The sequence below is a fragment of the Nelumbo lutea genome, chromosome 1, assembly GCF_056320005.1.
Source record: "Nelumbo lutea isolate HS-2025 chromosome 1, American lotus-T2T, whole genome shotgun sequence".
Taxonomy (NCBI): Eukaryota; Viridiplantae; Streptophyta; class Magnoliopsida; order Proteales; family Nelumbonaceae; genus Nelumbo; species Nelumbo lutea.
The window spans coordinates 69132156-69144636 of NC_142684.1; the positions used below are offsets into that span (position 1 = coordinate 69132156).

The window sequence follows — 12481 nt, forward strand, 5'->3', positions numbered from 1 at the left end:
GAGCGATGACGACCTTTGTGTGATAAACACCAACACTAGCACCAGCACCAGCACCCAGCACCCAGCACCCAGCACCCAGCAATACGCCATTATCAAAAGCCCCCCCACCTTATAGCTAGAAAGGTGGGATAGCGAGGCCCTAACCTTCATCTCTCCGCTACCAGAACCAGTTGCGCGCCCTTGTTCAATTTCCTCAACCTCATCAAGACCCTCCACCCTTCCATTCTATAAGACCAGCCAGCAAGATGTGGCGCTTGTTGACCGCCATGAAGCAGAACCTTCAGAACATCAGGACAAGCGCACGAGTCGCCGATGAGAGCGTGCTAGGAGGTGGAGACGGAGCTCAGTTCCCCATGTTTGCTCACGATGTGGAGCGCAGACGGCGTGGATGGAACGGGTTGTCCGTTCTTTGTAACATTGTTCGAGCTCCTCTCTCTTTTCTGTCTTGCATCTCTAACCCTCATGTAAATGGCGCTGATGGTGTCTGGGTTTCCGGTGAGTTTGCTCGTATATCCGAGCTGAATCATCTCATGGTAAGCGACAGCATGCGCTACGCAATTTTAATGTAGAGAAAACCTATATCTGCTCTAGGTATATGTGACTACGATGGTCGATGCATGGTTTTCCCATTTCGATAGTCGATCGTTTTTCTCTCTTTAATCTCAATACAGAGCGGAGCGGAGTCGGCAATTTATGTCCTGGCCGGAGGAGACAAAGAAGCATCCATGTTGAGTTGATTTGACGATCATCTATGTTGTTACGTGATGTTGGTATCTGTAACTTGGTGTTTATATCATATGTACCTAGAAATTAATTAATAATATTATACAAACACACACCATGAGAGTCAGAGATCAGAGTTTTGTCCCTTTATATTTATTTGGCTTATTAATTACACTTACAGCTCATGACCCTCAATCCCTGATTCATACATAAATCTCCATGAATTGGTACTAGTTTTTCGTCCGGTTAAAGACCTTCCGGTGGTTTAATTAACGCATCTTTAATTATTCTCTTTTCTTATATAACTTAGCTTAAGAGATGGCAATATATAAATTATAAAAGTGGCTTCAACCTTACAGGTCAGTTTTAGAATGGAAGGTGACAGGGATGTGATGTCAGCTTCTTATCCTTCCGTTGAAAAGAAAAAAAGAAAAATCATTTGGAATCTGTGTGTGCATGCGGATCAGGATTCAAGCAAGACCCACATTATGATTTTCTTTCGTATTTTTCTTTCTTATAGATTTTTGGGTTTTAGCTTTTGACGTGAAGAAACGCGGTTTATGCAATATATATATACATACGATTAATAGAAGATGAAAAGATGAGGAGCCATGAACTCTCATCTCGTGAAGCAGAAGGTGCAAGAAGCGAAGGTTGGGTAATTGAAGGTAGATGATGCATGGAGAGTATGACTGATAAATTATTACTTGATGAGCTAAGTCTTTCTTAAGTAATCTGCAATCCAATGTTTCCCTATAAACAGCATCCTGTTCTTGAATTTGGCATTAATTCATGGTCAAGATTCATCCCCTTGTATGGTGGGATGATAAAATTCTGATATGGACTGATCAATCATTCTCCCTAAAAAATTACAGTCATCATGTATAGTTTCCACTAATGCCTCATATTAAGGAGTTCAAATCAGCCCCTACAACGTCCCACAGCACATCCCTATCGTGTATTGGGAATATCTACCGATAATAATATCATAAATGATGATATAATCATCGGAAGATGTTACAAATATATGGCAGGGATGTGTTGTGGGATGTTGTGGGGGACAATCTTGTGGGGGGCTGATTTGATTTCCGTTTAAAGTAGGAACAGAAAGGAAAGGTGCGAGTAGGAATCTGCTGCCCACGAATTTGACATCAATCCATGGGTAGGATTCAGTCCACCCATAAAAATCTTAACTCCACCCTAGGAGTGAACTAAACTATAAAAACCCCAATTATATATAGGTCCCATATATCTAGCTTGTGGACACGTGTAGATTCCACAAATCTCCCCACCGGCAACGTTTAAACGTTACCAAGACATTATACATGCAACCCAAAGCTTGTAGATCTAGACTCATTGATATCCTTAAACATTGCTGATAGCAGGGATTTTTGTAAATTCTAGAATCTAGACCCTATCCATATCTGACTCCCGCCGGATCTCCTACCTCCTTGAATTGGGAAAATTTCCAATGCATAATATAACATGTAGAGCATGGATGTTTCCCATGTTTGGCTAAGACGTTATGTGGGTAGAATTGTCGTGGATTGGAAATGCAGAGTCCTCACATCTCTAGACTTCTTAATACTTTTCTCATCAATGTCCTAGAATATGTTGGATTTTCTAAATTCTTCTTCCACACGAAAATGCAAAGTCTACTTCAATCCTATTCTCTCTATATTTGAGTTTGAGGGTGAGTCAAGTTGGGTTTACAGGTTGACTTAAAAGTAGAAACCATGTCTAATTTACTATTAGGTCAGTTCATTTTTTTTTCGGTAAATAAGTTGGTCAGCAGATCTTGTTTAAGTATTAATGTGTTCCACCAAAAAGAATGATTCCCAAACAACTTAGGAGGCATTCTTTTTCTGAATTTTGAGAGGGAAAAGTTGGTCAATGGGATTTTGATTTTCATTGACCAAGAATCCCATCTTCTTTTTCATATTTATGTGGAAACCAAGGAAAGTTTATTTTCTTGGGAATCAGGTAAATGATACCCATCTCCTAGGTGGGTAAATAACTTTCCCACCTTGGAGAAAAGTTGCCAACACTTGAATGGGACAAAAATGCCCCTTGTAATAGTGGATTTTTATGGCTAAAATGGTCATTGTCTTATTTGCATGGTAAATAAAAAAATGGGTAAATGCACTTACCCAAGTAAGTCTTTCCTGGTAAACACTTACCTGGGTAAGTGCATTTATCAGGATAAGTAACTTACCAAAAAGCGAACAGGGCCTTACTCACTTGGGTAATTATTATCCTCCACCCATTTTGGGTAAATTACTTTAATGTTTATGGGGAAATTAATAACATGAGACAACATTGACCCTTAAATAATGACACTTTTTATTGATAAAGCAGTTATTGTTTAATTTTACCTAGGAAACAAAATAATAGTATTAAGGCATTTATCCAAGTGTTTCTCAATAAATATTGCCAAGATAAATGCATTTGACCAAGCAAATGATTTCGTGAAAAATGAATTAGGCCTTATTTCTTATTATATATAAGCAATAAACAAGTAAAGTAAAATAAACAAACATCTAATTTTCTAATTAATTGATTAGAACATATAGAAAATAAATATATTATCAATTATCCTTTGCATAAAATTCAAAATATTATTAAATTTGACACCAATACATAAGTTTATATGACTTCCAACAATATGTTGGTCAAGGAGGGTTGGGTTTACTATAATACCCTATCCATACCTGTCCCATTCACTTTTTTTTCTATAATAATTATTTGGTATTCTAACCTTTTTAGCATGGTTTTCAAAACTAGATTGGACCAGATGGTCAGATCGAAAAAACTGGGAAGTGGTCACCTGACTGGTTCCGTTTTTCCCCCAAAATCGTTTTTTTCCCCAAAATCGTTGATTTTGGTCACCAAACCGCTGAACCGGCCAATTCACCGTTCGAACCGTCCGAACAGTTTTGACCATTTTCCAATTTTTTTTTTTATTTTTTTGTCAAAACGGATTGGACGTTCAGGGAACAGTCGGACTATTTAAACTGGTAACCAGACCCCTGACTGGTTCAGTCACCGGTTTTTTTTTTAAAACCATGCTTTTTAGTTTGAGTTCTAGATCACTAGCTAGAATTACAATGAACTCAAAGATGAGAAGGAATCACTTTTTGGCATTTAGTTTGCATCGGGGTCGTTCGCTTTTCGGAAAGTTAGTTATTCCGATAAGTTTATTACCCATGTGAAAATAAAATTTTCATGAACCTCTCACAGATCTTAAAAAAGAAGATAGATATCTTGATAAATGGAAACCAAAATCCCCCTTAAGATCAAAAAAGAAAAACAAAAAAAGGGGCGATGATATCTAACCAACTAAAGTTGGGAATCCTTGACCTTCAGTTACAGAACGTTTTCCCTGTTGCTCCTCATGCATCCATTTGATTTTTAATGTTAATAATTTTCGAGTTTTGTTATAATCAATCCATTCAACGTCACCATGGTTTTCAAACCGCCATTGGCCCGGACAGGAAAACCGTTCAGCCTTGGAACCGTCTAAATAACTGATTCTGTTTTACCTCAAACATAGTCTCTAGTAAAAAACTGTTGAATCAGTCAACAACCCGTTGACCCAACCGAACGAATTGCCAACCCATTCGACTCATTCAATAGTTTTAGGGCAATTTTCATTTTAATTTTTTATCAGAATGGATTGCCCATTTGAATCAGACAGTCAAACCGTTGACCCAAAACGGTTCCAGTTCTGGTTCCGCTTCATTTTTTAAAACATTGATAATCACTGCTTCGGTGCTTCCTGACTCTTGTACTCATGACTTCCTACCAAGCTCAGCTCTCCTCAAGTCCCCAACAATCATTCTATGGTAGACTGATTGTCAGGCATCTCTCTTCATCTTTGTGAAATTGTGTGTGTGCGAGAGAGAGAGAGAGAGAGAGAGAGAGAGAGAGAGAGAAGTTCACTAGAGAAGTTATTAGTGGGAATTGTGAATTCGAGATATATAAAGGTTTCGTTCGCTTTTCGGTAAGCTACTTACTCGAGTAAATACAATTGCTTGGGCAAGTTTTTTCTAGGAAATACTTACTCGAGTAAGTGCATTTACCCAAGGTTTTTGAAAACAAACCGTTCAGGGATCTGGTTCCCAGGTCAAACAATCCAACCGTTCAAATCGAGTGGATGGCCTATTCTAAAAATAAATAAAAAATGGCCAAAATGAAGGGATAGGATATCCATCACATGGGCGCCCAAAGATTGCGGAATAAAGGGACGAATTTCAAAAAAAATTTCTCTCCCTTCAACTGGGAATTGAATTCCCTATTTAGAAAATCATATTTTCAAGGATCATTCTTGAACCATAAAGTGAACCAGATCTAAACCAAAAGGAGTAGGAGAGGATTATACCTGATACGGAGAAAGAATGATCCAAAGACTGCTCCCACTGAAGATGGCGCAGTGCAGGATGGAGCAGAATCAGCAGTGTTCTTCTCCAAGAAATCTGTCCTTTGCAAGAATCAGCCGGATGGTACGTGAGCACAACTTCCTATCAATTCTTTCTCAAAGAATTGATGTCAAGATCGAATCTTGACTTCTCCCACAACTGGAGATCGAACTGGCAAAACAGGGCGGCAAGAAAAGAATTCTACAAAGATGCTTAATTCTTCCTTCTTGATTTCAGCACTGAAGAGGATCTGAATGAATAATCTTATCAAGGCTGCCGCCCCCTCCTACTTTTGTTAACCTAAAAGATCAGCTCCTAATCCAATCAGGAGCTGCTTATCCAAATCATATTGGGATAAGATCTCTCTTTAGGTGATAGGGATAAACTTTTATCTTATCTGCAGATTAGATTAGCATTCTCCTAATCTCATTAGGAGGTTTCTAGATCTGGATCACATTCAGATCTGGACTCTCTGAGTGGATAGGGTCAAGACCCTATCCTATCTGCTAATTCATCTCAGAATTCGCCCCATTATTAACTAATTAAATAGCCCAATTTGAAATGGGCTTTAGGTCCATTAAGCTTATGTGCTCACTTAACATTTCTAACTGCTGCCCAGTTGGGCTTCCTTGTATGGCGTGGGACCCAAGCATTGATCTACACATCAGCCACATGGGTTCGGCCCATCCTTTGTTACATGGCCTGGTCGAATACACTGTTATGGACAATGCACCCCCTGAAACCCATCAAATGGGCTCTTTGGGCCCAACACTTACCCTAAGTGGTTCCTGGGCCAAGCCACCTTGTAACACCCAAGGACTGTGGGCAGATGCAAGATTAGCCCATCAGGTATTATGCTCAATGGTCTTACACTTAACCTCTCAGCTCATAATGATTAGACACTGCCCGACAAGAGATGACCTCTCCCTCGGCTGCAAGGAACAGTGTTGCACTCTCTGCTTATATGGATCCCGGGAATTAAAACCTTTTGCAAATCATTTCGAAACCATAATATATATACTTTTATATCCCATATAAAATATATTTTGCAAAATAAATCTCAACGATTGAAATCGGTTGCCGGTAGTCTTGGTTTCCATCAGTGAGAGTGCATCCCCGATCATTACCTTTGTCTGACAAAGGGGTTAATCCTGTCACTATGATCACCCACTCAAATGAATTCTTAGATTGTCCCAACATACCTAGGTTTTGACCCCCGCTAAGGATCTCACTGATTGGTATATCAAAGACAACCCAACCCGACACCTAGTGCAGTATCATAATCGAGTCTAGGGGTCAGATGTAACTTTTCAGTTTTGCCCATCAGTCTCCAAGGTCCAGGGCAATACTGGAAATCTGGTCTAGTTTAAATATTCAATTAATCCTACACTGTATGTGCCTAGGGTCTCACCCTGACAGCTAAGATAGGCCACCCCAACTGACTTGGTGGCACCACAGTGTCAGCCTTGTTAGGATAGGTCTCCCCAGGGTATTACACAGAAACATACCAAAGGGAACATGAATCAAATATGCACTTTTATTAATTTACAATAAACTCATAAAGTACATTATCTTGATTGAAGCTAAGGGCATACAAAACTGTCTAACACAAAAACCGTTGGATGGTTCGAATGGTTTGACTGCCTGAGTCAACGGTTTGCTGACCAAATTAATAGTTTTTAGTCAAAAGATAGTTCAAGGGTAAAACGGGTTGACCGGTTCCTAGTTTTTCTAGTCCGACCATCTGGTCCGGTCCAGTTTTGAAAACATTGAATTTACCCATATTCTTTTATTTCCCAGGTAAATAAGGTAATGACCATTTTAACTATAAAAATTCATTATTAAAAGGGGCATTTTTGTCCCATTCAAGTGTTGAAAACTTTTCCCCAAGTGAGAAAGTTATTTACCCACCTAGAACTTGGGTGCCGGGGTAAGTGATACCAAAGAAAATAAATTTTTCCTGATCCCCACATAAATCTGAAAAAATAATATAGGATTCTTAATTAATGGAAACCAAAATAAGATATACCAATTTTTCTCCCACTCAAAATAAAAAAAAATAAAAAAATAAAAACACCCCAAAATGTAATTTCCCTTTTTATCATATTTTGTCATTTTTTTCTGTTTTGAGAAAATTAATTGATAACGTCGTGGGTTTGCGAAAGGGGATGTTGGTGAAATGATGACGTCGTGGGTTTGTGAATCTGGTTGGGATATGGATCAATGGAAGCACCAATTTTGCTATAAAACATGGCCCAGCAGATCGGAGTGGAAAAAGTCAACTGCTCCAATTAGTGTTGCTTACGTAGAGGAGAACCATTATTACCAAGTCCCGGTGTGCCGTGTACTCTTATAGTAGTAGGGGTGCATCCACGTTTAGTTGGAGATTAATAAAGGAGTCAACTGTTAAGCAAATCTTGCATAAATAATATGTTGAAATGTTTAAATAAAAGCTTAATTAAAACCAACCCTCTAAGGCTCTATCTCTATGAACTATGGCTGCCCACACAAAAGAAAATTGTAGAACCGGATTGTCTGACCGGTTGATCTGTGAATTGGTCAAGAAATCGGTTCCGTTTACCTTAAAACTGTTTTTAGGCCAAAAGCCATTAATTTGATCATTAAATCATTGACCTAAGCAGTTAAATTGTTAATTTAAACAACGGCTTTTGACTACTTTTATTTTAATTTTTTTAAATCAAAATATATCATCCATTCGAACCGGACAATCAAACTGTTTAACTCGAAAATCAGCCTCCACAAAAATATGGAATATGTTTAAAAGACCCCAATTCAAGTAGCATATGTATATTAATCAATTGTTTTGATTGATATCGTGTGATAATTAGTGAGAAGTGAGAAGTTTGCTGGTCATTGGATTTGGACCCACCCATCATCATTATATATATATTTAAAATATCTGAGGGGTACCTAATGATGATCATGCAATGCAAATAGATAATTTATCTTTACCTATTGGGGGAGTTGTGTATGTGAGAGTCCTTCCTACAACTTAATTAATTAAAACTGGAAAAAGAGCTTCTGTAAAAGGCTTGAACAGTGTAATATTGATGTGGTCCACCCACCCACGGAATACAAAAGGGAAAGAATAAAGAAGTAAAACACGGGACACATGATCCTCATAAAATAAAACATATGGGGTTTCAACTTTCTACTACTTTGGAGTTAATACCCCCAAAACAAAGACATTAGACTGTAGAAGTGGGGAAGATTGTCTACTTAAATGGCCGGCCAACTAGCCAAGGCCCAAGTCAATCGAGCCTCTTTACTCATGTTTTGGGGGAATAACATTAAGGATTCACTTAGTTTACAGTCGGAATCAAAATCAAAATCCTCTAGAATTGAAATCGGAATGATTTATTCTCATAGTCTGGTTGGTTTATAGAGGAATTAGAATAAGACCTGAAATAAGTCGGGATGGAATTTCATTCCCATAGGAAGGGAAGAGACTGACCATTCCCTTAAATGGAAAAATTAATATTTATTCTATTAGGAATGGAAATGGAATTCCAATTCCATCAAATTAAACAATTGCAACCCGAATGACCCATTCTGATTCCAATTCCAAGCCCCTATCCCTACAAACCAAATGGCCCTTTAATTTGTTGGGTTGTATTAAATCAATTGGGCGGAGCTCTAGTCATCAGTTGAGCCAGATGGATACTCAATTACCATGTAGGAGCTAGGAAGATCACAGCGCTCGACACTCAAAAGAATATGCATGAACTAAAGTAGGACCAATTGAATCATCATAAATTATTACAGGTTAGGAACACACTAAACCTCCTTTTGAATGCGGCCTTATCATCACCTTATCTTTATAAGATAATAACTATTAAATAAGATGGTTTAAGTGACAAGCTTTTATCTACTCCACATCTTTTAATTTGGTATAAATCATATATAAGCAGAAGATGACCAAAAAGCTTAAAGAAGATTATTATGGGTAATGGAAAGTTGGAAATAATTCATAATTGAGTGTTGATGTTGATTAATCTATCAAAGAGTGAGAGAGAACATATAATAATAAAAAGCTTGGCAGTGATCCTAAAGATGATATGAAACTTTGAAGGTCCTGTAGCATCAAATATCACTTTCAATTGCTTGGTCTCAAGAAAGAAAAATAGGAAGCATGGACCCCTCAAGCACTGTACACATTGACCATATATCTGGATATACTCTGGCCAATATTTACCTCTCTATGTGCAATGCACAAGGCCAAATGGGTGGAGTAATCTCATTCTCACAACCTCAACATCTCTACACTAAGTACGTGGTACCTTGTTGTGTCACAAGTCATGACCTAATCCCAGGTCTGACGACCTTTATGGTGGAGCTAGGTGAGCTCAATTTTAACCATCCTTATATTACCAAAAGTGAAACTTTAAAGTATTCTTTGAGCATAAAATAATGAAGGGTTTATGCAATTTCCTCCTTTTATTTCTCTTATTAACTGCTTTGTTATTTCATATGCCATTGCCAGGGCATGACTCTGTGCTAAAATTAATTCAGATGAGATATTGGGCATCTTGAGTAACGTATCAGAAAAAGACCCACTAGTTTTGCTCATCGTGGCATGATGGTTTGCAGTAGATAATCAATTTTTCTAAATAAAGGGTAAAAAGCAAGAAGCAAAAAATAAAGAAAAAAAAAAAAAAACAGATTTCCTGAAGTTGCTGTGTAAAATTATGAAATAGGTTCTTTGTTTTTTTTGGGTACATATAAATGGCGGCATCGATTCCATGTGTATGAATAACATTTTCAGCTCAACACCAGAGTGTTGGAGGTGTGAAGGACTGTTAATCCTTTTTTCTGATTTTGGTGATACAGAGATAAAACTTTTGGGGGGGAGGGTGGAGTGGACATGGACCTAATTAACTTTAGGCACTTTCTATCTAACTTTGAGCACGAGGTCAGTGTATACCCACTATAGGGGATCGATTTGTGAAGAAATTAAGATCTAAAGCAGTACTTTTTAGTACTTTTCATTGACATTCTTGAATGGAACTGTAATGGAGTGATTAGTTTCTCAATCAAGCTTATGTAGCCTCACCGACGAGCCCAAGAGCTCTCAGCTCTCACTGATTGCTGGAAATATGGCATCTGAACTCTATCTGAATCCACGCCACTAGTTTTCATCATACACCAGGATTCTGCAGACCGAAATTAAAACTCAGGGAGTCAGGGGGCTTAGGTCTTCGTTCAGCTGAGGCCATGAATAAGGCACTCTTCACAAAGCAACTTTGGAAACTTCTCAATAGTACAGATGAGCTTTGGGCAAATTAACTAAAAGCAAAATACTTGGACAAAAGTTTTTTTTGAATGCAAAGCAAAGCTGCCCAACTCTCGTTGGTGGAAATGTATTCTGAGAGTAAGAGACCAAATATCCTCTCACCTCTGTTGGAAAATAGGAAATGGAGAAAAAATAAATGCCCTCACTGATCCATGGATGACTAATAATAGACCCCTTCTTACAGAAGCATCCGAATTGCTTGAGCACAGAAAGTGGACTGTCAAGAACTTAATTACACCTCAGAATGAGTGGAACGTGCAACTCCTGCAACAACTTTTTGAAGAAGCATCACCCTATTACTCAAAAATGGTGAAGATGTTATACTTTGCAAGGACACAAAAATGGGGTGTTGGGTTTCCTCTTATGTCATGGGGTATTTTTGTCCAAATAAAAATAGTTAGAAAATAACCTTTTAGTGGTGTTGGCTGCTGGGATATTTAAAAAGAAAAAAGAGAGAGAGAGAGAAAGAGAATCCCGTGTAAAAATAGAGAGATAAGGAGTAGACTTTTCAAATTTCAGCCTGCATAGTTTTCATCTTATGCTTCGATTGAAGGTTGTTTGTAGTCCGATTGAGTTGAAATTTTGCAGGCACGTTCGTGACTTAAGGTTCTTCAACCTGAATGATGGAGATTTGGTTTGGCTCATCGGTTTGTGAGATCTGAGTCCGTGAACAGTTCCTCTGTTTTGGGTGAGATTTCTCCATTATCTTGAAATATTTGTTAGTTTTCAAGGAATGTATTTTCTTGATGATTTGCTGATTGTATGCCTCTAGTTTTATTTAGAGAGAACCCTTGTACAATTACTTTCTTGATAGTGGAAGTTTTTGATGACCGTGGTTTTTTATCTTCCTACACCGGAAAGGTTTTTTCACGCAAATGTGGTTGTATTTTTGTGTGCTTATTTTTTTGGTTTAAAGCTCTACTAAATTGTTTCCTAATAGATTCACACAAAGAGGGAGAAAAATATTATTTCCGTTGTTTTTAGAACTTGGTGAGTTTGCTTGATTTCGTGATTCTCCCAATAATATGTCTGAGGAACAATTTCATATACTGGTGTTTGCCACTGAAAAGCTAGATAATATGTCTGAGGAACAATGGACCTTGTTACATCGACAGGTTTGTGGATATATAAGGTAGTGGGTAGATGGTAATGTTTTGAATCATATTAGTAGAGAAACACATGCACGGACACTCTGGAATAAACTTGAAGAGTTGTATGCTCGGAAAATGGGAAATAATAAAATGATTCTCATCAAGTAGTTGATGGCTTTGAGGTATTGAGATGGAACTCCGTCGATAGATCACTTGAATACGTTCCAAGGTATAATTAATTAGATAGCTGAAATGGGTATCAAGTTTGATGATGAGATTCAGGGGTTGTGTCTACTAGGTACATTTCCAGACTCTTGGGAGACATTCAGAATATCATTGAGTAACTCAGTTCTGAATGATATAATCAATATGGATCTGGCTAAAAGCAGCATTTTAAATGAAGAAATGAGAAGAAAGTCATATGGGTTTTCTCAGCAATCAAGGATTTTGGTTACAGAAAGAAGAGGGTGGAGTAAGAGCAAAGATTCTAGGAAAAAAGATAAAGGAAAAGGTAAATCCAATAGGTTTGCTAATGTTAAGTGTCACCACTGTGGTATGAAAGGACACATCAAGAAATATTGTAGACAGTTTAAATGGGAGAACAAGAAGAAAGGCAAAGAACAAGAGGGTGGTGATAACAAGGAAAATGACAGATTTGCTACCACCTCTACTGAAGACTTTCTTGTTGTTTATAATAATGATGTTGTCAGCGTTGCATGTCATGAGAACAGTTGGGTTATTGATAGTGGAGCCTTCATTCATGCCATATCTTGAAAGGACTTCTTTGCATCCTAGACGGTAGGTGACTTTGGCACAATAAATAAGGACAATGATGGTTTGGCCAAAGTTGTTGGTATTGGAGATGTGTGCTTGGAGATGAACAATGGCACAAAGCTACTTCTTAGAGGGGTAAAGCATATTCCTGACATTCGTTT

The 12481-nt window shown here is 37.9% G+C and overlaps 1 protein-coding gene across 1 annotated transcript; it reads left to right on the forward strand.

Moving 5' to 3' along the window:
• LOC148875138 (uncharacterized) lies at positions 1-859 on the forward strand. Its single transcript, XM_088941491.1, has one exon. The coding sequence runs from the start codon at positions 246-248 to the stop codon at positions 567-569; it is 324 nt and encodes a 107-aa protein (XP_088797617.1). The 5' UTR covers positions 1-245; the 3' UTR covers positions 570-859.
• Positions 860-12481: the final 11622 nt, after the last annotated feature.

What these genes read in the sequence shown, in the direction of transcription:
- LOC148875138 (XM_088941491.1), top strand. Translation starts at nt 246, where the DNA reads ATGTGGCGCTTGTTGACCGCCATGAAGCAGAACCTTCAGAACATCAGG.